Source organism: Saccopteryx bilineata, chromosome 8, assembly GCF_036850765.1.
Source record: "Saccopteryx bilineata isolate mSacBil1 chromosome 8, mSacBil1_pri_phased_curated, whole genome shotgun sequence".
Taxonomy (NCBI): domain Eukaryota; kingdom Metazoa; phylum Chordata; class Mammalia; order Chiroptera; family Emballonuridae; genus Saccopteryx; species Saccopteryx bilineata.
Genome location: NC_089497.1, coordinates 53,168,151 through 53,193,815, shown reverse-complemented (window position 1 = coordinate 53,193,815; position 25,665 = coordinate 53,168,151). Strand labels below are relative to the sequence as shown.

The 25,665-nt window shown below is 46.4% G+C and overlaps 1 protein-coding gene across 3 annotated transcripts in view; it reads left to right on the top strand.

Moving 5' to 3' along the window:
• MYLK (myosin light chain kinase) overlaps positions 1 to 25,665 on the top strand; it is a 302,110-nt gene that overhangs the window by 118,602 nt on the left and 157,843 nt on the right. For all 3 annotated transcript variants that reach the window (XM_066241755.1, XM_066241756.1, XM_066241754.1), the window contains one exon: positions 21,349 to 21,556. In XM_066241755.1, coding sequence (XP_066097852.1) covers positions 21,349 to 21,556 — 208 coding nt within the window. The remainder of the gene's footprint in view (positions 1 to 21,348; positions 21,557 to 25,665) is intronic.

The window sequence follows — 25,665 nt, the reverse complement described above, 5'->3', positions numbered from 1 at the left end:
ACTTGATTTGAATTCAGCTACATCCTTTACTAGCTGTGATCTTGAGTAATTCTGTAAGTTACTTTCCTGTCTCTAAAATGGATAGATTACCTGTATTGGGGCATTTTTTGAATGAATTGTCTCTCCTACATATGTAATATAATAAGAGCTTAGTAATTTTTAGTCATAATTAAAATCATTCATACTATTTTATATCTTGCTTTTTATTCACCCAACATGTCATTTTTTAAATCACTGTCAATATAATTTTAATGGCCAATATTGTATTAAATTTGATATGCTACCATTTACTGAATCATTTCCCCATTCCCAGTTATTTAGGTGGTTTTCAATATTTCTTTTATAAAGTAAATTCTGACGAACATCTTTATAGGTGAAACTTTTCATTCCCTCTTGTGGGGCAGCTGTGTTAGGCTTGCTTGCTGCTTTACCGGCTACAAGCCCTTTGTCTGGTTAGTGCGTGTGCACATGGCAGCACCACGTGTGCATAGCCCACAGAAGGCTATAGGTGCTTGTGCCACAGGGATTGAGGGTGCGTGGATTGCCTGTTGGCCACTGTGAGGGGTCATTTTGCTGTTTTTTTGCCTGAGAGGTGGTTTCTCCAGCCTGTGTGCTTGTCCGCTATTGTGAGACTTTTTTAACGGAATGGCCCAACCCTTTCCGGCTCTTCAGTTCTTCTGCCATCTGCCAATCCAATATGGACCTGCCTGGCCTTGGCCACCGGCATTACACCTATTTAATATTATTGCGTTGGGATTGGTTAGTTTGCCTTACAGGGATTACTGAAACAAAGGCTTTGGGCATTTTGAAGCTCAAGTGCTTTCCTCACACTGCCATCAGTAAGGGATGAGACATAGCACAATTGTCATGGCCCATCTGCTCCCTGTTCTGTGAGGGGCAAGCTGACACCTTGCATCTTGGAGTACCCTTCCGCCACCCCCTCCAGCTTCTTCCTGCCTTGGCTTGGCTTGCAGGCTGGTCTTCCCTGTATCTCTGCCAGTCTGCACTCCAAGCTGAAACCTTTCACTAGACCCCTGTCTGTGTCTGCTCACCAGCTTAACAACCTGGTGTCAGCTTCCTTGTCTTGGTGTCAGATACTGAGTTTCAAGTCAGTATATGTGTCAGTTTGTCTTCGTGGGTCTTAGATGAGGAGCCCTTATGTGTGGATACTGTCTCCCAATAGAGAGGGAACTTCCTAAGGCAGGGCGGTGCTTACTGTAATGACTTCAACGTAGGTGTGCAACACGTACTGACTGGGCTGGGTCCTAGGAGACATGAAACGCTGGACACTAGCTTTTTCACTAAGCACTGAGGCAGCCTGATTGAGGTAATGAAAGGTATACACACACTTTCACTTAACATATTTATTTTATCATATCTGTGTTAAATCTGTCCTCTCCATCTCCCCTCTAAGAGTAGGTGTTCCCTGAGTGGAGATTAGTCCTTAATCGCCTTTGTATGTCCTACACATACCTAGCACAGTACCGGGAAGAGGGCTCTGTAAGCCTGGCGGGGTGAGTGAAAGAGCGAACACTGGTGAACGGGACCCTGTGCTCTGTGGTCAGAGACTGAGTAGTGTAACGTGTGCCACGAAGGCATAGGCAGGAAGCGTTCAGAAGACCCCATGCAGCAGATGGGATTCATCCTGGGGCATTAGAGGAGTCGGTAATTTATTCAGTTACAAAAGAAGGATGGGGTACTTAACTGTACTCTCGAGAATACTCCCTGGGGGCACTGGCAAACTGTTCTGCCAAAAGACGAGGTGGTCTTGGAATAGCTTTCTGATGCTGGGAACTTTCATGCCTGTGATCCTGATTTGACTCCTCTGCAAGGCCGTAGTGGAAAGAGCATGAATTTGGGGACCTTGTACAAATTACTTAACTTCTTTGAGCTTTATTTCTTCTTTCCTGTAAAATTAGCATGATATTGCTGACCTTCTAAGACTGTTGGGAGGGTTTAAATGAAATGAAGTACATAATGTGGCATGTAGAAGTGAGGCCAAATGCCCAACCCCTCTAACCTTGTGTAGTGGGGGGGGGTGCCTCAGAGGCCTGTGCTGTGATCTCTGCTGACCCTGCAGAAGTGCTGTAGTGACCCCAGCCTGACCTGCTTGTAGGGGGCTTAGGAGAGGAGCTGAGAGGTGACAGGAAGAAGGTTTCATGTGCAGTTCATGAGTTAAGAGAGTATTACTTAAGTGTGGGTTTGATGGAAAACATTATGTGAAGTTGGTTCAGATCTTTCCAGAGGTCTGCCAGCAACCTCAGAAGTGGAGCCTTATTGGAAACAGCTGGGAAGGAGGCTGGCGCCCGGCCTGTCTTTGCTTTTCCATGCCCCAGAGCTGCCTCACTGTGTGGACAAGCCCAGCCTCTGGGCTCTGCCAAGGCCCTGGCAGCCTTGGCTGGGGACTAGCAGCTCCAGACTCCAGCTCCAAGGCTGAAACCAGTTAAACCTGAGAGAGAATTTGACTAGAACTGCCAGTTGGGGTTTCTTTCAGGGCTTGGAGTTAACCACTGACTTCAGCCCTTGCAGGATGAGTTAACCGAGGCACAGTTCTCAGGGCAGGGTGGAGGCTGCCTGCTGGGCACGTGACGATGGACTCCATTGTCCTTTGAAGCCGTCTCAGCCGGCCTGCTGGGCACCAGCTAGGGAATAAGGACATTGTTCAGAGCACACCCTCAGAAGCCTTGCCGCCCCCTGCTGCAAAGGGCTTTCGGTGGAGCTTGCTACCTACTAACTGCTATGGGAGAGCACATTCAGTCTGTCCCAGTTGATCACAAGCCATGCCCACTTCAGCTGAAATTTCTTACAGACAAGTGTCATGTGGCATTCCCTCAGTCTTCCTTTCTGAGGGGACTATTAGTCACAGCCAGTCTCTTTTCTTATTTACTTTCATAGAAATGTGCTTGTATCACATATACATAATTTGAACTTCAGTAAGTTAAGTTTTTTTTTTTTTTCAATAAATTTTTATTAGATATTTTCAAAAGTTAAGTTTTTCAAAACTAAAATATGTTCATTTAAAAAAAATTGAAATATAGAAAACAATTCCACCACCCAGAGATAACAACTATTTACTTTTTTATAGCTTTCCTTTGAATTTTTTCTTTTATAACAGGCAGAACATATATGGTTATTAAATATCATTATACATATTAACTAGTTTATAAAAACTGCCTTTTAACTTAATAAACATTTTCTCATATGCCTCAAGATTATAATTTTTAATAGTTGTATAGTACTTTAACTGTTTTACCTTAGTTATTTTAAATGGACTGTGTTTTGGACATTTGGATTTTTATATTTGATCTTTTAAATAATTTAAACTTACACCTATCATCATAGACATCTTTGATAATTACAAAGGCAGATATTAGATTTATTAAGTCTTTTTAAGTCTTTTGATAGTTATTTCTAAACTGGTAAGATAGCCATGAAGATCAACACTACTATACTACTTTATAGGTAAGAAAGATAAAGATTTAATTGTTACCCTTGCATGAGCGCTGTTTAAGAATTTGTAATCACTAGCAATCACTTGACCTATTAATTTAACAAACTTTAAAGAAAGATGTCATATTTTATTTTACATTTACTTGATTACTTTCAAATTAAACAGTTTTATATGTCTGTCATGAGCTTCTTGTTCATATCCTTGATGTCTTTCTTTATGTGCTCCTTGTATTTATTCATATAAACTTTTATATATCAAGAACTCTTGCCTTTGTGTTCTATATAGATTTCAAATATTTTTAGTTTGTTTACCTTTTAATTTTGGTCCTTATTTTACTTTTGTACAAAATTTAAAATTTAAGTGGCCATGTATTTTTATTTCCACTGTTGATGTTGTGCTTGGAATCCTAAGGTTATTTCTGCGTTTCTTTTAGGTTTTTTTTTTAACTTTTTTTTTTTTTTCATTTTTCTGAAGCTGGAAACAGGGAGAGACAGTCAGACAGACTCCCGCATGCGCCCGACCGGGATCCACCCGGCACGCCCACCAGGGGGCGAAGCTCTGCCCCTCCGGGGCGTCGCTCTGTTGCGACCAGAGCCACTCTAGCGCCTGGGGCAGAGGCCAAGGAGCCATCCCCAGCGCCCGGACCATCCTTGCTCCAAAGGAGCCTTGGCTGCAGGAGGGGAAGAGAGAGACAGAGAGGAAGGAGAGGGGGAGGGGTGGAGAAGCAAATGGGCGCTTCTCCTGTGTGCCCTGGCCGGGAATCGAACCTGGGTCCTCCGCACGCTAGGCCGACGCTCTACCGCTGAGCCAACCGGCCAGGGCATTAACTTTTAACATTTTAATTAAAACAGATGTTTCTGTGTATAGTTTGAGGTAGGAATTCTAGATGTGATCCCCTCCCCAAATTATCTGTACTAATTGAATAGTATATTCTTTTTCCATTTGTTTGAAGTCACTTTTATCATGGACTGAAGTCTGTGTATGGGATTTGTTTTAGGGTTTTTCTGCACTGTTTTATTAATCAGTATTATCTTCTTGTTTCTGAACCAAAATGGCTTTAATTATTATAGCTTTTACCATTGCCATATTTAATAGTGTGATTACATAGATTACTTTTAACCCAAGGACAAAGTATTTCTCTTTATTTATTCAGGACCTCATGCTATTTAGAAAATTTTGGACTTTTTGTTGTATGGGACCTTTGCACTTTTGATGTTTATTCCCAGTTGAAGTATTTGTATAGGCATGCTTTTTCTAATTGGTCATACCTACTAGATGTAAAAACTATTTTCCTTTTTGAGTAGTTTGTTTATAAGTGGCTAAAGCAAATATCAGAGGTACATGTGTAACCTTTAATACTTTTATTATTGAACAAAAAAAATACTAAAAATTCATTAACCAAGTATTCGACTCATAAAATTAAAGAGCAGAACACAGTAATGGGAAGCACGAGCAAGATTTTGTATAAATAAAAGCAGAAATTAGTTCACTACAATATAAGAAAACAACATTAATGAATACATTTAAGGGCTAGCCTCGATATAGGAAAATCCAATCAGGTTAGTCAAAGAAAACAGAAGATATACTTAAAATTTAGAAATGAGACTCTAACCACTGATTTGGAGTTGACAAAAATTAGATTTTCACATTCAACTCTGATAATACATTTGGCAATCTTGAAATAGATGTTTTATAAGAAAATAGAAACTTGAAAATTCTGCCTAAAAAGTTGAAAGCCTGAAAAGGTTAGTGAAAAACTGGAAAGGTTGAGGAAATACCTCCTGAAACATTCTGGATCCAGGCCCTGGCCAGTTGGCTCAGTGATAGAGTGACATCCCAGTGTGTAGAAGTCCTGGGTTCGATTCCTGATCAGGGCACATAGAAGAAGCAACTATCTGCTTCTCCATCCCTCCCCCTTCTCTCTCTCACTTCCTTTCTCTTCCTTCCCCTCCCATAGCCATGGCTTGGTTTGGCTCCATGACTTCACCTCAGGTGCTAAAATAGCTTGGTTGCCAAGTAACAGAGCAGTGGCCCCAGATGGGCAGAGCATCCCCCAGTATTGGGCTTGCCGGATATATCCTGGGTCAGGTGCATGTGAGAGTCTTTCTCTGCCTCCCTGCCTCTCACTTAATAATAATAAAAACAACAACAAAAAACATGCTGGATCCAAATAGTTTTGTGAGTGAGTTCATTAAACTGTTCAACGAACAGATCATTCCAGTTTATGATTTATAACACAAAATTTACTTAAAAGTATAGATGAAATATTTCTTCATGTTCTCTCTCACTCTTATGTTTTCAGTTCTGATAAATTCTTAGAAAACTAGGATTTGGATTGGAAGATATCTTAGAGGCTCTTAGACCCAGCCTTAACATTTCAGCTGGATGGTCCTCCAGCCTCATTGTGAACATTTCTTCATATGGGTAGCTACCATGTGTTACTTGGTCCCTTTGATTATTCAGGCATTGTTATTCATCCTTGTATGAGCCTAAACCTGCCTCCTGAGAGTTTGTTCCTGTTTTGTTCCATTCATTCCTGTTCTGTCTTCTGGAGCTACACAACACGTAGACTCTTATGCAAGAGCTCTTCATATATTTGAAGACAGATATATCCTCCTTTTGTTGTTTTGTTGTAGGCTAAATATACTTACTTCCATCAATTAATCTTTCCGTCCTTCAATAAACACCTTTTGATCACCTGTCAGGGGTCAGTTGGGCACTGGACATTGTCATCCCCTCACAGATCATGAGCCCCTTCATCAACACCCTGTTACCATGTGGTGTGTGTGTCTGGAAGCATTCTGTTGGTGGTAATCAGGCAGGATGGGACTGCCTTTGCCCTGTTGGGACAGCATGCTCTGTTAAAACAGCTTAAGATTGAATGATATTTAGGAGACTGTTACCCAGCTCCTTTTATACATGAGCTGCCGCCATTCCGATTCTGTTTAGATGATTTAGAGCCTTCACAGGACTTGTTCTTCCCTGATTTTTTTTATTTGAGCCTTTGTTCTTTTAGAACATTGATTCAATTATGCCCTCAATATGATGCCAACTTTAGTTCTCGTGAGCAGCCTTGCAGACTTCATTTAAGTAGTTAATAATAAGAAGGTGACGGAAGACAATTTGACTTTGGGTGATGGTATGCAACATAATCAAATGTCAAAATAACGTGGAGATGTTTTCTCTGAACATATGTACCTTGATTTAGTAATGTCACCCCATTCACCCCATTAAAATAAAAAATAAGTAGTTAATATAAAGGAGAAATATGGACTCCTGGAACTTACCAGAGAGACCACATCATTAATGTAAAGATACTTATTGATCAGTTACTATGTGCCAAGCAGTGTGCTAGAAGGTGGTGATTTATTGGTGAGCCATCCACAGGCATACGGCCTGGTGCTGTGAGACAGGTGAGAGTAGCACAGGTGAACTGTAACCCAAAGTGAGACCCACTGAAGCTAGAACACGAGTGTCATGACAGCGTAACAGCAGGACTTAGTTTAGGAAATCAGGATGGCTCTGAAATGACATTTGAGCTGGGTCGAAAATACTGGAGAGGAGAGACATCAGTCAACCATTCATTCAGGGGTGGATTTAGTAGCCATGCTGGGCATGGAGAGAACGTTAAAATAGGTGTAACGTCTAGTTCCCTCCCTTGAGTAACTCATAGCCTTGTAGGGAGTGGTGCCAATTGTGTCTGAAATAAACAAAAACATAACTTGTGAAACTGGTATAGAAACTCTCATCTCAGAATGTTGTGAGCCATTCTGATTTAGAATATTCTCATTTTTTCCAGTAAAGGCATCCAGATAGCCTTGGAGTTCCAATATTTTGATGTTAAGACTTATAACACCAACTCCTTCTTGCACCTGGAGGCTGCCCATAAATCTCTTGTCAGATAATGTGTCCTGAATTTTTTTTTTAATGGAAAATATAGTCACTGTGCTTGCTGTAGGGCAGAAAGAAATATGAAAGGTGATGTAATAGTGATTAGTTGCCCCAGATTTTCTGGGAAAGGCCTGATTTTAAACAGTCTGCACTGTGATCAGATAAATGTCTGCTGGTTTTAAAAATGTGGTTACTTCAGAAAGTGCTGAAAATTGGGAGGTGGGGGAGATCAGAGGGAGCAGGATGATTGGGGAGGCTGTCTGGAGGAGGGGTGAGTAGTCCTGGAGGAGCTGGCAGAGAGGGAAAGGGTGTAGCGTCTCAGAATCGCTCCTTCCTTGGTTCTGCTAGCCGTGCACATTTCTAGGGTATCTATCTTGTTCACCTATCAGTGTATGTTCAGCATTTTTTAAAAGGACAACATTAGGAGAAGAAATGTGAGGTACGACACAGCCTGTGGACAAATAGAAGAGTTATAGTGATCTTTTGCAGCAGGGAGATAAGTGAACATTTGTTGTATTGGCATTTAGCCTTGGCTTTAGGATACTTTTTTTTAGCTTTACAAATAAATACTACCTACTTAGGGATAGAGTTCTCTTCCAGTACCCAATCTGCAGGTCTGTTTAGAAACTAGGCCCTCTTGGCCCTGGCTGGTGGCTTGGTGGATAGAATATCAGCCTGGCATATGGATGTCCTGGGTTCGATTCCCAGTCAGGGCACACAAGATAAGTGACCATCTACTTCTCTCCCCCTCCCTCTCTCCCTTCCCTTCCCTTCCCATAGCCAGTGGCTTGATTGGTTCCAGCGTTGGCCCCAGGCACTGAGGATAACTCCATTGGTTCGAGCAAAGCAGCTTCAGGAGCTAAAAATAGCTTGGTAGATTCGAGCATCGGCCCCAGACAGTTTTGCTGGGTGAATCTCGGTCAGGGTGCATGCAGGAGTCTCACTATATTCCCTCCTCTCACTTAAAAAAAAGAGGGGGAAGGGGAGAAAGGAGGGAGGGAGGGAGAGAGGGAGGGAGGGAAGGAGAGAGGGAGGGAGGAAAGGAGGGAGGGGCAAACAAATAATCTAGGCCCTTCTGTAACCTGGGGGCAGAAACAGCAGTGGCGTGAGCCCTGAGCGGTGGTTGGGGTCTTTAGCAGAGAGAAGGCTTGGGTGTGTCATATGAGTCAGTGTTCCCGTTGTTCTGTGGGTCTTCCTCGCAGGTGACTCATCTGGACAGTCGGAACTGAGAATTCTGACCCTGCCTTGGCCTGCACTGTGGCTTGCATATCTGCTGTGGTGGCAGACCCTGCCAGGGGTAGCAAAATCAATTCAAAGGAAGCCAGGGGCCAAGCGGCTTCAATTTTCCCCACTTCTCCCTGTCCAGCAAAAGGAAGGGGAAACACCTACCTAGACCCAGTTGTGAAGCTTTTGAGACAGAAAATGACTTTGAAGTAAAAACTGCTCTCAGCTTTGTGTCCTATCACTGGGGATGAAGGGCTATTGGGTCCTCTGCATACCCCTTCCTTCTGGCAGCAAACAGGCCTGTCTACCTGCCTTTGGCTTCTGGGGCAGGAAGCCCCTGACCCGCTCAGGCTGTGGTGGGCAGCACCAGTGTCAGTGAAGGGGCTATGTGGGGAGTTGTTGATGAGGGGCCCGAGTGTCATCAGCATTCCCAGAGTCAAGGGTCCCCCTGAGAAGGTGAGCAGTGGTGGTAGATGTTACACTTCTAGGTGAAACTGGACTCTCTAGGGTTATAGCAAGTTCACAGATCCTTCCAGCACCCACAAAGTACAAACCAGGCCGTTTCTCAGGAGCCACCAGGGCCTCTCCCAACAGCCTGTTCCCCTGAAGACACCCGCAGGGACCATTTTTCCCTGCAAATAGCTTCTTGCTACCACTTTCTGATACTCCATGGGACTGACACCACCCACTCTTGCCTCTTCCTCAGCCCTCTGGCCTGGAGGGGACTATGGCGACATGCTGAGTTCAGTAAAGGCCCTAATCAGGGCGACTCCGGTGCCTGCCAGCACATCCACTCCTTTCTAACAGCAGCAGCTCAGGCTGCACCTGGGCGTCTCTGAGCTGGGTGGTCCGAGCACTTACCCACACTGAGGCCGAGGCTGAGCCCCGCCCACAGGCTCCTCAAACCAGAGTTAGTAACAAGAGCTTTGCTCTACCAATGGCACTTAAGCAATTTCTTACAGTTCTCCCAGGCTTTCTGCAGATGCCAGAGCAGCCTCCTCCTTTCGTTAGGGATGCTCTGGGAGGTGGGGAGAAGGGCTGTGTGGGCGGCAAAGCTCCGAACACAGGACACTGGAGCTTCTCTGGTAGCAGTCTGGGAAACCGACTGGTTTGGAATCCCCCTCTACTAACCGGGGGCTGCCAGGCTGAAGCAGTCTCCACTAACCCCGCGTACACTGCCCTGGGGAGCGGGGAGGCACCGGCCTCCTGGTCAGCGCTGCCACGTGCACAGGGCCAGCCTCCTGCAGGGTGCAGATGCTCCGTGCCAGCCCAGGGGGCCCAGCCCCCGCGGATCCCTGAGGATCGCATAGCTGAAAGGGACATTGGCAGGAGGGGGATAGGAAAGTTTGAGTTTTGTTTTTGCTAAATAACTGGGCAACTTTTCCCTCCATTTTTCCAGATGCTTCTTCAGAAAAGACATTTCAGTGACTAGATTGGAATGTTTAAATCTGCTTTACATGTGTGTTTTGCACTAAGACTCAAACCTTGGCATTCCCCTGCCCCAGCATGCCACCAGCAAGCATCCAGAGAAGCACTCTACCAAAGGTTTGCTCCGGGCCTTATCTGAGGGTCACTGGCATTTATTTCTTCCATCTTTCCTGTTGCCTGAGGCGCTGCCCTACAATGCCTGAGCAGTAGCTTGTGCGCCATGTGCACTGCATGGGACTGAGTTGGCAGGGGCAGCGGATCAGGCAGCAGTGCTGCAGAGCTGCTCTGGGTGCCCTGGAGCTGTCTGTGGAGAGAGTGGAGGAGAAGAGGGAGCCCCAGGGCTCTTCCTGCTGTGCTTGGCTGTCCTGGCCCGGAATCCTTCTGGGTTCCCCTTTCCTGAGCCCATCCCAGTGTGGGGTCCAACCATCTCTTGTCTGGTCAACCTTGAATGGCTGGTTCTTACAAACCCAGGCCTCTCCCGTGGGGCAGAGCCCTGTAGTGGGAAGTGGCCTGGGATTCCTGCTCCGCTCTAAATAACAACCCTTCTTCCCCCCACCCTCCCCTGTGCTCCCGCAGCTCTGACTGTGTGCTCTGGTTGATGGCATACCCTGTCATCCAACAGACTGGGAGCTACTCTGGGGTGGAGACCCTGCTGTTTTTGTCTTGTTTCCTGACAGAGAGGACAGTGTGGCAGCAGTCCCGTGGGCAAGGACAGAGCTGGAAGAGAAAAGGCAGGACCAGGTTTCAGAGGGCTTTGTGAGCCATGCTGATTTAATTTTTTTTCTTTTTTTAGCACATGCGCATGTGAGAGAGACACAATGAGGCAGAGAGACAGGAAGGGAGAGAGATGAGAAGCATCAACTTGTAGTGGCTTCACGTTAGTTGTTCATTGATTGCTTCTCATATGTGTCTTGACCAGGAGGCTCCAGCCAAACCACTGACCCCCTTGCTCAAGCCAGTGACCTTGGGCTCGAGCCAGCAACCTTGGGCTTAAGCTAGCGACCTTTGGGCTCAAGTCAACAATCTCACGTGCAAGCTGGTGACCCCACACTCAAGCTGGAGGAGCCCCTGCCCAAGCTGGTGATCTTGGGGTTTTGAACCTGGATCCTCAGCGTCCCTGGCTGATGCTCTATCCATTCCACCACTGCCTGATCAAGCTGTCAGGTATTTTCTGACAGCATCTCAGAGATGCTCGGGGAGCACGAAGGGTCCTACTTCCCCAGCGCCACCTGCTCACACCCCCTCCCTCGCGGCCTGCCCCTGGGAGAGTCCAGTGGAATGCACGCTCTGTGTGGGGGGTGCAGGTGGAACGGTCTCAGGGCAGAGGCAGCCTGGAGAGACCAAACACCAGGATTTAAACAAGGCGACCAAGTCCAGATGTTCTTGGATTGTTGGGGCCCTTAGGTTACTTTTGCTGACCTCTGCTCTTAAACAGAACTACCTCATATTCTCACAGAGTCTTCATAGCACAGGACCTTCCCAGTACAATCTGTGACCAGTTTCAGAGTCTTGTGGCATCTGGGCGCTGCTGTTTGAGGGATGAAGAGGCATTTGCCAAATGGTCTGTGTGTTGTTTGAGGGGGAGCCCTCTGCTCCATCCCTTCTGCCAGTGAGGTATGTCTCTCTCTCTCTAGGTCCAAATACGACTGGCTAGGAACTCCAGATTTATGGCCCCAGATGTGTGTCCTTCCCAGCACTCGCTCATGCCCTTGAAATTCCATGGCTGCATTCGTCAGTGAGGCAGAAATCGGGGACGGTCTCTGTCTCAAAGGTGCACATGGTGTTACAGGAGTAGAATGATCGTACAGTCAGAACTACAGGCTGGATATTTGTTTTACAGTGGGCTTTGTGATGTTATATAAAAACAGTGATTACTTTTCTAATGGGGTTTACTCTTTCAATAAAAAGCCAATTCAGCCAAGGCGAAAATTGTTCTCAAAGTTTTCGGTTTTTCTCGAAGAGTGTGATGCTTTGAAGTTGTCTGTAAGAATGTGAGTTGTGTAAGATGAGGCTCATCAAGCCCAGACATTCATGAGTACTGATGTTTCTTAGGGCAGTGGACCCCGACCCCTGGGCCGCAGACCGGTACCGGTCCGTGGGCCATTTGGTACCGGTCCACAGAGAAAGAATAAATAACTTACATTATTTCCGTTTTATTTATATTTAAGTCTGAACGATGTTTTATTTTTTTTAAATGACCAGATTCCCTCAGTTACATCCATCTAAGACTCACTCTTGATGCTTATCTTGTAAGTTTGACAATTATATTTAAAAATACCACAGTTTTAATGTCGGTCACATAATTTTATTTTGTTCATTTATCCGTCCCACCCTAAAGGCCGGTCCATGAAAATATTTTCTGACATTAAACCGGTCCATGGCCCAAAAAAGGTTGGGGACCACTGTCTTAGGGGACAGTTTCATGCTGTTAACAAGGCTGGAAGCTGAATGGATTCTAAGGTACCTGGATTTTAAAGAATTACTGATTTTAAAGAAAAGAAGAAGTGAATCTAACCTTCAGAATTTACTAATGTGCTGTTGTACATGTGCAATCTCATTTGATCATAAACTTTTCCATGGAAGTGAATACTGGTATCATCCCATCTTACAGTTGTGTAAACTGAGGGCAGATAAGCAACTTGCCCAAGATCAGGCAAGGGGTGATCAATGCAGCCAGGATCCACACGTAAGTCTGATTCCAGAGACCATATACCTTCCTGAACCAGTTGGAACTCTTGTTTGCAAATGAGAGAAACCAGTTCTATCTGGGGTGAGCAATAGACATGTGTTGCCTCATCTAACTGAGTGGACCTGGAGTCCACCTCAGCTCTGTCAGGCAGTGCCTCCGGCTCTTCTCTTCTTCACTATGGATGTCATGTCTTATTTTGGAGATGGCTTCCTCTTCTTGGGTGGGGGTGAGAAAATGAAGGACGATGAGACAATAGCTCTTGGCAGCTTCAGGCTTACGTCTTTCTAACGGGATCCCTGTGAAAAGAGACAATTTGGTCTCCCTATATTCTAATTTAAAATGGCAGGGAAGAGCTCTGATTGGCTGCTTTGGATCACACGCTCATATTTGGAGCCCAGGTCCTTTGGCCAGGAGGCAGCTGACCTGATCACACCCATCAGAGGCACTGTGGAGTACAGAGGGGGTGGAGCTTTTCCTCAGGGGAGGGTTGGGCAGCTTACATTGGGAAAGGTGGGCAGAAGATGCTGAGCAAATTAAAAACAAGTAAGTAAAAAAGAACCCAAGCCCCAGCAGTAATCTGTTAAACCTCTACCATGCTGCATGCCTCTTACTATTTTAACACATTTGAGAGTCTATCTCAACTTGGCAGTGGAAACGGGAGAGGGAGCTCCCGGGCCCACCTTGCCAGCTGGGATGCGGCATCCTTGCAAGCCTCCATAAGAGGGAATAAAGCCGGAACCCCGGGAGTTCATGTCGAGAGGTTCCCAGTGAGGCTGGAATCCCACAGCCAGCCCCCGGGGGACGAGGGGTTCAAACAGAAGGACATGGTTTTTTTTATATGAAAACTATGAATTTGGAAGAACTAAGAAAATGTCTTACGTAAGGGATTCCCAATTACACTTAGACTTTTGTTTCTTTCTTGGACTGCTTCAAAGGCTTTTATTTGCTTGTCTCATTAAAAAGGAACAAAAGCCCTGGCCGGGTGGCTCAGCGGTAGAGCGTCGGCCTAGCGTGCGCGTCGGAGGACCCGGGTTCAATTCCCGGCCAGGGCACACGGGAGAAGCGCCCATTTACTTCTCCACCCCTCCGCCGCGCTTTCCTCTCTGTCTCTCTCTTCCCCTCCCGCAGCCAAGGCTCCATGGGAGCAAGGGTGGCCCGGGCGCTGGGGATGGCTCTGTGGCCTCTGCCTCAGGCGCTAGAGTGGCTCTGGTCGCAACATGGCGACGCCCAGGATGGGCAGAGCATCGCCCCCTGGTGGGCAGAGCCTCGCCCCATGGTGGGCGTGCCAGGTGGATCCTGGTTGGGCGCATGCAGGAGTCTGTCTGACTGTCTCTCCCTGTTTCCAGCTTCAGAAAAAAGAAAGAAAAAAAAAAAGGAACAAAAAACAAAGTTGCATGCATTGATAAGTTTGATGTAGATAAAGGGAAATAGATCTTTTTCTGTTTTTGAAAGATTCAAAAGAGCCTGAGGTGTATCCCGGGGCTGCCCAGCCATAACCCGCCTTGTGCTCTCTGTGGAAGAAACCAGAAGTTCTCAGACTTGCGGGTGTCAGGGTGTGGGGGGTCCGTGTCTTGGGCCATAGGGAAGGAAAACTTGCCCTGGAAAGTGAGAGTGGCTGATCACAGACTTTCAGCATCTGTCCCTGAAGACCCATGTGGCAGTTGCTGGGCCAGTGTAAGGAATGGTTCTCGACATTCTGATTTTATTTTTTATGGAACCACTTCTGTCCTCATTGTTTCACAAGTTGGACTAGGGACAGGGAGCATCCTTCAGTTCAAGCCTCTCCCTAATTGCCGTTCTTAGCTGGTATGCTTTCTTCCTGATGGAATCTGTGGGTTCAGCTAAGGCTTTTGACAGTTGGCAACGGGAATATTCAAAGCCTTAATTAAATTCCTGCCTGTCCAGTGGGCCGTGTGCCAGTTGCTGACACAGACCCTAAGCTTCTTCCTGTCATGCCGTGGCTCACCCTCACTGTTCGCTCTCCCACTGTATCCATGCTGTAAGTTTTATAGGCATTTTTTGGTGATCTAATTTGCTGTGGGGTGTTAATTCTCCTTTCTGTGCCTCCGTGTTCATTTATTATTTGGGTGAGCTGCTACTCAGAAATGGGGTTGAGGATTCTTTGTCAACTAACTCCTCAGCACCGTTGGTTTATCTCCTGTTGTTTTTCAATTTTTAAATCACCCACTCTTGTTCTGTCATTCATCATAGAATCTATTTATTACAGAAGAAGCTGCCTTGAACCAGGGGAAGATGTTCAGGGTCCTGTGCTGCAGGCAGGCAGTTACAGGCATTACATAGTCATGATGCAGAATAGCTTTGTCTAGCTCTGGGAGACATTTGTCCAGCAAATTTTCTTTACGTCCCACCCTTTAGGCCAGCGGTTCTCAACCTGTGGGTCGCGACCCCGGCGGGGTCCAACGACCAAAACACAGGGGTCGCCTAAAGCCATTGGAAACGACCCTGTGTTTTGGTCGTTCGACCCCCACCGGGGTCGGTGCCCCTGGGGGCAGCCTGTGTCCCCCCCCCCCCCCAGTCTCAGCTTGCTCAGTCCTGCTTTCTCTCCTTTCCGTCTCCCTGCGTTCTGACCTGGGCAGAGCCTCCAGCCCAACTATACCCTGCAGCTGTGTGAGCTTGCCGCGTGCATACAGGGACAGGCCCATCCAGGAGATTCTCAAAAACTGCACAATCACCCCCTTCCTACCCCTTATCAAGCTTAGAAGAAGGCAAAAGTGTTGCTCTGACCCTTGGAGGAGCTGTGGAGACAGAGATCCTGCCGCTGCTCTGGGCTCAGGCTCCGGTAGCCTGTCCTTTGCATAAGTCAGAGAAATACCTAGAGGTTTAGTGCCCTTAAGAATGTTTCACTTTTAGTCATTAAGTACCATATTTTTCACTCCATAAGATGCACCTGACCATAAGACACACCTAGGGTTTTAAGGATGAAAATAAGAAAAAAAAATATTCTGAACCAAATGATGTGTTAAAATAGTTAATAAAATACTGTATTTTTTGCTCCATAAGATGCACAGGCATTTTCCCCTCCATTGGGGGGAGGGGAGGGAGTGCGTCTTATAGAGCAAAAAATACGGTAAATCTCAAGACAGCACCAAGTTCTGAGTAACTGTCCCCAGTACAGCAGGTGGGTGTAACATCGCAGCGAGCCGCCATCTGCTGTCTCTCAGCCTCCTCCTCGCCGTCCAGCATGCACAGGACGAGCCCCCTCTTTTTAAAGGCCTTATGAGGCCATAAAGGTTTTTGAGGACATTTTATAGAGCTGGAGCACAGTTTTACCATTTCAAATTATTATAGGGGTTATGGTTACTGTATCTTTATTTTTATGACAAGTTGTTGGTATGCCCTTGATTTATTTGATCCTGGGCTTTTGTTCAAGAAAACAACCTCCAATTAAATGTGGTTCCTGTGGCAAAAACATGATTCTCCTTAGAATGACCCTCATTGGGGCCGTTTCCAGAAACTCATTATGGTGAAAAGTCAGGGCTGCCTATTCATGTTCATGAGCATTTCTCCTTGTGGCCACTTGGTTCTCCCAAGTGGAGGATTAGAGGGGACTAAGGCTGTGGACTGGCCCAGAGGGGGCTGCAGGGAGAGGGAAGAATCTTCCTGTGGAAGCGAAGTGGGTTGCTATTTAGAACTGTACTACTTCAGAGACGGAAGGGACCTTAGCCTGAACAGGCTAGGAAGCCACGCGAGACCCCAGGACTTAGGCCCTGGCACTCTCTGTACCACACTGACTCTCCTAGGGGAGTCTTGGGCACACACATAGCATCAATCCAGTCTTAGAACACTTGAGTATTTCTGCTGCAACAGAAATACCATCACCTGGGTGGCTTAAACAGAAACTTGCTTCTCACAGTTCTGGAGGCTGGAAAGTCCAGGCACCAGCAGATTCAGTGTCTGGTGAGAGCCTCTTTCCTGGTTCATGGATGGCTGTCCTCTCGCTGTCCCTTGTATAAGGGCACTAATCCCACTCATGAAGGTCCCACTCTCAAGTTCTAGTCACCTCCTGAGAGTCTTATCCTAATACCTCCTAATACCACCACACTGGGGGTCAGGTTTCAACATAGGAGTTTTGGAGGAGCACAGACATTCAGTCTGTAGCACTGTCCTGTTACTCTGAGAAGAGAGCCCAACAGTCACATCTTTTGAGAACTCTTTACTTTTTCCCAAAGTGGGGAGCAGATATCGCTTTAACCTAGAAGAGATTTAGGGGCTATTAGAGATAGACACTTATCAATGCTTTGGGTTCTGTAGTACTTGTCTCACCAACAGCATAAATTCACAATGAGGCACAGAGAGACCACCAGTTGACTTAGAAACTGATATTGTGGCCCTGATCTGCCCCTTAAAATGCCCGTGTGTGATCACTGGCAGGTCATCCACTTTTCCAGGCCTCGTTTCTCAGCTCCCTGGGCTTTAGGATGTGATGGGCTTTGTGTGCTGTCACAGATGCTGTAGGCGCCCCACCCAGGCCCCTGCCCTAGGCAGGTAGCCCCATTTCCACTGCTGTGATTGTTGACTGAGGGTTTTCAGATAGCATTCCCTGAATCCGTTTTAGGTTCTGCTTCTGAGGAACCCAGTCTAAGACACCTTCCTCATGGCGTTTCAAGAATCAAGTAAGATTCTATATGGGGAGCCTCTGAAAACTAAAGCATCAGTGGAGGTTTCAGTGTGGTCCTGGACCAGGCTGCAAACTAGCAGCTGCAGCCTCCTGGCTCACTGCCTGGGATGCAGGCAGATCAGGCACCATCAGGGCAGGGCTGTGCTCCTGCATCCCAAGGGTGTGAACCCAGGCTTCTCTTCCTTCCCCACCTAGCGGCCCAGGAGAGAGGGCAGACAGCAGAAATGGGTTTACTTGAAGCTGAATAATTTCTATGGAATGCTAAGTAGTGGATGAACACGCTTTCCCCATGTTGGAAGGAAAGAACTGGAGCTGCAAATCATTCAGACCTTGGAGCTGAGCAAGGTCAGAGAAATTCCTGCCTTTGCTTCAGATGCGAGGGGTACAAAAGTCCCATTGCAAACACCAGTATGCTAAGAGGTGCCAGTTTCAGCATATTTTCAATCCCTAAATATTTATTTAGAGGTAAATTTGGTGTGTGTGTGTGTAAAATGAGAAGAATATTGAAAGGGAGAGGGGGAGTTGTGTCCCTGAGGTCTGGAACACTTGCAGTGTCCCCAGTTAATCATTGATGCCTCAGGGTCTGATGGGCCACTGGGGTTGGCATTGCTGCTGGGGCCAGAGTACTTGCTAATGGAATGCTAAGGGCACCCACCCCTGGCACAGTTAATGATTTATCTGTGCCCAGTTACAGTGCTCTATGCTCCTTTCTCTGGAGCTCACAGATGCTGAGTGCTCCTCTCCTGGAGGTTAGAACAGCCCCCGCCCCATGGGGCGGAGGAAAAGATGATGATATGCAAATTTACTGCATGACTGGATTCCCCAGGGGCTCCATTCTGTAGAGCAGTGGTCCCCAACCTTTTTTGGGCCACGGACCATTTTAATGTCAGAAAATATTTTCACGGACCGGCCTTTAGGGTGGAGTGGATAAATGTATCCCATGACAGAGACAAGCGTCAAGAGTGAGTCTTAGACGGATATAACAGAGGGAATCCGGTCATTTTAAAAAAATAAAACATCGTTCAGACTTAAATATAAATAAAATGAAAAAAATGTAAGTTATTTATTCTTTCTGTGTGGACCCGTACCAAATGGCCCACGGACCGGTACCGGTCCGCAGTCCGGGGGTTGGGGACCACTGCTGTAGAGTTTCTTTTCCTTAGTTGTTTTCTGAAAATTTGCTTTTAACAGACAAGACTCATGCTTAAACAGAGCAATTGTCTGATATGCCTTTGTGTGAACCTTTATGCCAAGATAGTGCTATAAGATGACACAATTTTATATAGGTACGTGACATTTGTCACCTTCAAACATGCGTAATGTTTGTATAGCATTTTTATTTCCATTGCTGGATTTAAATAGTTTGAGGGCCTCCCCTAATTAGTGAATTTTGTGCTATACATTCATTATGTAGATACACTAATATAAAAGGAACACATTTTCACTTAAATTATTTTTCTATTTTACAAAATTCAGGTATGTTGTTTGCAGAAATATCAGAGACTAATAGTTAATAAAAGGAGAAAAGAAGAGATCCAGAGACAACCATCGTTAGTACTTTTTTTCATATTATGATAGATGTGAGAATTGCATGTGGTCCCTGTTAACCTACATGCTATGATGGGGTGCAGGAGCTTTGGTGAGGCTGTGATGGCTTCCTTGTGGCCTGCTTCTGGGGGAAGTGACTTCAGAGTAAGCATTCCCTCACAGATGTTCAGTCTCTGTCATGAGTATAGTTTAGATTTTGATAAAAAAGAGATATTTTTCTCCAGAAATTATAAATAAGATTGGTAATAATGATTTGGAGTTTTTTCTTTCTTTTTTATTGAGGACTGACTACGGATTAGTGAGGATGGGAGGCAGGCTTGTGAGATTTATAAAATGGCACAAAAGGTGTGACCAAAAGTAACCAAGGAGGGGATTTTCTCCTTTGGGGATTGTATCTGTGATTCCAGGCCTCCTTTCTTGGGAAGACATCTACATCCTGTCTACTGAGAAATGAGTGTAAGTATGATCTCGGGGCTTGGCACCTGGGAAAATAAGTGAGGACAGTCAGAGACAACAACTACTGCTGCTTTTTAAAAAAAATTTATTTATTTGTTTTAGAGCAAAGAGGAAAGAGAGAGAAGGTGGGAGGGGAGGAGCAGGAAGCATCAACTCCTATATGTGCCTTGACCAGGCAAGCCCAGGGCTTTGAACCAGCAACCTCAGCATTCCAGGCCAACACTTTATCCACTGCACCACCACAAGTCAGGCAACTACTGCTGTTTTTTTGTATTTTTCTGAAGCTAGAAACGGGGAGAGACAGTCAGACAGACTCCCGCATGCACCCGACCAGGATCCACCCGGCACGCCCACCAGGGGGCGACGCTCTGCCCACCAGGGGGCGATGCTCTGCCCCTCCGGGGCGTCGCTCTGCCGTGACCAGAGCCACTCTAGTGCCTGGGGCAGAGGCCAAGGAGTCATCCCTAGCGCCCGGGCCATCTTTGCTCCAATGGAGCTTCGGCTGTGGGAGGGAAAGAGAGAGACAGAGAGGAAGGAGAGGGGGAGGGGTGGAGAAGCAGATTGGCGCTTCTCCTGTGTGCCCTGGCCGGGAATCGAACCCGGGACCTCTGCACACCAGGCCGACGCTCTACCACTGAGCCAACCGGCCAGGGCCAACTACTGCTGTTTTTAGCACAGTTATTTCTTCCTTAGCTGCTTGGCGAAGTAAGTGCCCGGGCATGCATGTGCTAGCCGCTTCCCCTAGCCCTTTCTCCCACACTCTGAGATAGCATCCGCTCTGACCTTGCTGGGGGTGTGAGGAGGATTGTTGCTATAGGTCATTGAAGATTTCCATTGTAAATTCCATTTGGGGTCATCTGGTGAATTTTGGTTTTGTTTCATCTGTATTCATTCTCATCTCAGCGTGGATACATGAGTAAAAACACTACATAAATAAAAGCCACTGTGTTTTGTAACACAAACGTCTTTCTCAAGAGGTCTCTGTGATGTCTTCTGTGTGTTTGCAGTGCTAACACCCCACTTCTGGGCCCCAGACTGTGTATCGACGGGCCAGTCTGAGCCCTGCTCCTCCTGAAGAAGATTGTCTGTTCTGAAGGGCCTGTTGAGTTTCAGGGGCTGGAGGGCCTTTGGGGAACTTTCTCTGAAACTCAACGTGGTTTCTTTTCTTAAATTTATCTCTCTCTGCGTATCCCTCTCTTTGGGGAAATATTCTTCCTCTGAACAAGTCATGTGAGGCTCAGATGCATCAAATACTTTTAAAAGTGCTTATTTAAAATATATACTTAGCCCGCAACAGAGATTAGTGCTTACCATTATCAGAGAAAGTGCAGTCTAGGGCAGTGCTGCCAACAGAAACACTGTGCAAGGCGCTTACGTAGTAGTAACTTTTCTGGTAACTACATTAAAAAGTAAAAAGAAACGGTGAAATTAATTTTAACAATATACTTCGTTTAACCCAATATGTTAAAAATGTTATCTTTTCAACATGTAACCAATATTTTTAAATTATTGCACTATTTTACACTCCTTTTTCATCATAAGTCTGCAGAACCCAGTGTATAATGTATGCTTGCAGTGCTTAGTAGGATGAGCCACGTTTCAAGTACCCTTTACCACGTGTGGCTAGTGATGCCATGCTGGGCAGCTCGGGTCCAGAACCTTGCTCCTCCGGTGAGTCCTGGGGACCGTTAGCATCAGCCTCCTCTGAGAGCTGCTCTGAACTGTAGAGTCTCAGGTCCCACTCAAGACCTATAGAAGCAGAATCTGCATTTTTACAAGTGATTCATTTACATATCGAGTAGGAAGCACTGCTACTTTCTACCTTCATGATCTTCTGAAATCTACTCAAATTCTCTGGGTCTCAATTTTCTCTTCTCTAAAATGGAGGTGAAAACAGTATCTGCTTCAAGGGTTGTCATGAAGATAAATGAGTTAACACATGTAAAGGACTCAGAGCAGTACCTGGCACATAAGAAGTCTTCCTTATATATAAGCTCTCACCCTTTCTTTTTTTTCTCGAAGGTCCGCGGTTACCCCGAGCCCCAGGTGACGTGGCACAGGAATGGGCAACCCATCACCAGTGGGGACCGCTTCCTGCTGGACTGTGGCATCCGGGGAAGCTTCAGCCTTGTGATCCATGCTGTCTGTGAGGAGGACAAGGGAAAGTATACCTGTGAAGCCACCAATGGTAGTGGTGCCCGCCAGGTGACAGTGGAGTTGACGGTAGAAGGTGAGTCCCAGGCGGTGAGAGCCCTGGTGGGAGCCGTCTCCTTCCCCAGGGCCTGCAGCTCCTGTTCCAACCCTCTCTTGGGAAAGGAACCCACAAGAGAAAGCACATCCATCTCTGAACTCAGGGCTCTAATCTAATGGGGGAAATGTGGTCCCTGCAAGCAAGGGAGGCATCCAAGAGATAATGTCTGTCACACTACACATCACCTCGCGGCCCTGCTGCAGCCTTCCCATGGCTTCCCCTTGCACTGAGACAGACCAGACTCCTTGCAAAGCCCTGCCTAGTCTGGCCCTGCCTGGCTCTCTAGACCGTCCCCTGCCACTGCTCACCTGCTCACCCTGCTGTGGTCACACGGCTCTCCGCTCCTCCTGGAGCAAGGCCTCAGCGCCTGCACCCTGCCATCCTGTCTGAGGAAGAGCTCTTCCCCTCGCCCTTAGCTGACTTGCCCCCTCACCTCCTCCAGGTCTCTGCTCAGACGTCCCCTCCTTAGAGACCCTTTCTGGCCAGCCCATCCCCGGGGCTTGCCACCTGCTCACTCCACCTGAGTGTTTTCCTTTGGGACTCACATTTCGTTATCTCCTCTGTCCCCCACCACCAAGTGGAAGCTCTAGGAGGAGGAAGATGTTATCTTGTTTACTGGTGTATCTCCAGCATCTAGAAAACCTCCTATCTCATGACAGATGGTGAAATATTCAGAGAATGAATAAACAGTATTTATTGTCACCATTATAAAACATTGTAAGTTCTTTTAATTATTAAAAATTTTGTAAAACTCAAAATATATGATAGAAACACATCACTATTAATGCTGTTAATACTGATTATTTTGTCTTTTTTTCCCCTCATTTATACATAAAAAAATTCTATTTACTTTAAAACTTTCAGGTAAAAATATTTGACCATAAGTAAAGCTGTTTCTTTTGCTGCTAATGCCTCCTTCGTATGCTGAAGCCACGTCTCTGGTGAGGACATTTCTGGTTCCAGCTGTGGCTGATGCTTACAGGCCTGGTGTCTGCAAGGGTGTGGGGTCTGTCAGACCCTCAGAAGTTTGGCAAGGTCCCCTTGATCCTTCCAGGTCTTCAGGGCTGTACATCGGAGGGTCAGATTCACTTTCTCCTCTCTCAGAAGGTAGTTCACCCAATCTGAGTTTCAGGGGCCACTGTATGTGAGGAGTAAGGTAGCCAGGGAAGGTTCCAGAAGGTGGCACAGGGCACTTGGCCAATGTTTTCCCTGACTCCCTACGTCATAGAAGGACAGACTGTTCAGAGAACAGAGTACACATAGTTTAGATAATTTCCCCCAATTCTTTTTTTTTTTACAATTTTATTTTCTTTTATTTATTCATTTTAGAGAGGAGAGAGAGAGACAGAGAGAGAGACAGAGAGAGAGGAGAGAGAGACAGGGGGGAGGAGCTGGAAGCATCAACTCCCATATGTGCCTTGACCAGGCAAGCCCAGGGTTTCGAACCGGCGACTTCAGCATTTCCAGGTCGACGCTTTATCCACTGCGCCACCACAGGTCAGGCCTCCCCCAATTCTTTAACTGAGTGACTTGTTCCTTGTGATGACTCTAAGTGCCTGTGGGCTCTAGGGCATTCCAGATGGAAAGTGACTCTGTCAGAGTCTCTGAGCCTCAGCCAGTTCTGGCGCTGTTCTTTCCCCAATACTGTGCACTTTTCAACACCCTCACTTTGAGTTGAGGCCCAGAAATAGAAGATACTTTATTACTTTGTATTAGTCCACTTGGGCTGCCAGAAGAGACCGCATGGCCTGAATACGGGAATTGATGCCTTCACAGTTCTGGAGGCTGGAAGACCATGAACAGGGTCCAGTCAGGTTTGGTTTTTGATGAAGCCCCTCTTCATGGTTTACAGATAACCGACTTCTTGCTGTGTCCTCACATGGCCGAGAGAGAGAACACACTCCAGTGTCCCCCCTTCCTCTTCTTACTAGGACACCAGCTGTCCTAGTGTTGGATTAGGGCCCTAGCATTATGACCTATTGAACCTTTATCACCTCCTCACAAACCCTGTCTCCAAATACAGTCATAGTGGTGTGGGTTGGGGGTTGGGGCTTCAACATTGTGGATTTGGATGGGGACACCAAAAATTCAGCCTAAAGCACCCCATTTCTGATATTCTGTTTGGAGCTGGGAAAATGGGTAATTATGAGTCAGGGGTCCAAGCCTGGGTCTGGTCCCTGCTTTTACCAACAGATGTGTGACTTTAACCCCCTGGACCTCTGTTTCTGCAGAAGAAAGTGTTTGAGTTCAGTGGACTCTAAAACCCATCTAGTCCTGGTTTTCTACGAGCCATTTTAAAGGAGTGGAGTAGGAGTACAGGGAGGTATATAAAACCCAGGTAACATGCAACCCTGTTTTCAGTTCCCACTGTTGAGGAAGTTAGATCCGATGTCTCAGCTCAGAAAGAAAAACTGAGCAGGTCGTGATACTTTGGGCAGGGGGCAGGAAACAGGCAGGAGAGGCAGAGCAGAACGAGGAACGGCTGCACTCTCAAACCTGCCCGTGCCCTTTGATTTTAATTTGGGGAAACTCGGGTCCAGACTGTTTCAGATGTTGTATCTCTTCTAGGAGACACATAGAAGGCCTAAAGTCTGCAGCCTCTTTACAGGTGAATGGGCCTATACACATTCTGCTTCTGCACCGAAGGCCAGGCTCAGCCGATGCGTGGTTTGAGACCACCCCATAGCCCATAGGCCTAGAAGGATCCACTCCAGTCCCGTCTGCATGGATAACTTGTTGACAGTGCCAGACTAGCCCTGTTGCAAAGGGACTCTAGCTGCCCACCTGCCTTCTTGCCAGTGCTCTGCTGTGCTTCTCACTTGGAAAGAGCAGAGGTCCTGGAGTTAAGAGTATAGTTCATAGGTGCAGCCTTTTGACCCCCTAGTGGTCAACTTTAGAAAGCAGTATTGTCAAACGGTCTTGAATTTGAGCTCCACCAATTTGTAACATTTTGGAACTTGATTTCCTTTTCTGTAAGCTGGAGCTAAGGGTGTCCCTTGGCGTTGTGTAAGGATTGGTGCAACTCCGGCAAAAAGTAAGCACCCAGTAGATGGTAGCCTTGTAATATTTGAACCGGGTGTTAGCATCCTGAGAACTGCTTCCACAGCAAAATCCTTGCATGGGGTGTAGAGGAGGAGGCTTCCTCATCTGATGTCCAATTTGGTAACCAGGATAACATACAGCATCCTCATGAACACAGGCACCTTGATCACAGGACCATTCATGATCTGTGCAGTGGGATGCAACTGTAGTCTAAGCCCTAGAAAGACTCCCCAAAGCCAGCCCTGACATTCACCCACCTCCAGAGTACTGGTGACAGAGGCTTGGTGCAGAGCAGGAAAGACACGTGATACCTGCCTCTGGGAGAATCTCTTTAATGAAGGGGCCTCTGGCCTCTTCTTTAGCACAGCACTATCCATAGAAACATCGTGTGAACCACATATGTAATCTTTTTTTTAAGTGAGAGGAAGGGAGATAGAGACAGACTCCTGAATGTGCCCAGACCATGATCTATCCAGCAACCCTGTCAGGGGAAGATGTTCTAGTACCCAAGCTATTTTTAGTGCCTGAGGCTGACGAGCTTGGACCAACTGAACTGTCCTCAGCACCCAGGGCCATGCTCGGATCAATTAAGCCAGTGGCTGCAGGAGGGGAAGAGGGAGAGAAGGGGGCAAGGGAGAGGGAGAGAAGCAGATGGTCACTTCTTCTGTGTGCCCTGATGGGTAGTTGAACCCAGGATGTCCACATGCTAGGCCAACAATCTATCTACTGAGCCACCGACTAGGGCTTACATATGTAATCTTAGATTTTCTGGTAGCCACATTAAAAAAGCAGTGAAATCAATTTTAATGAAATTAACCCAGTATACCCAAGATACTATCATTTCAACATATAATCAATTTAAAAATTATTATTGATTATATATATAAAGATACTATACATTCTTCAACATTTGAGTGTATTTTATACGTACAGCACATCTCAATTCAGACTAGCCGTATTTCAAGACCTCAGTAATCACATGTGGCTAATGGCTACTGTATTGGGCAGCACAGCCTTAAACAAGGGATAAGCAAGGCTTACAGAGA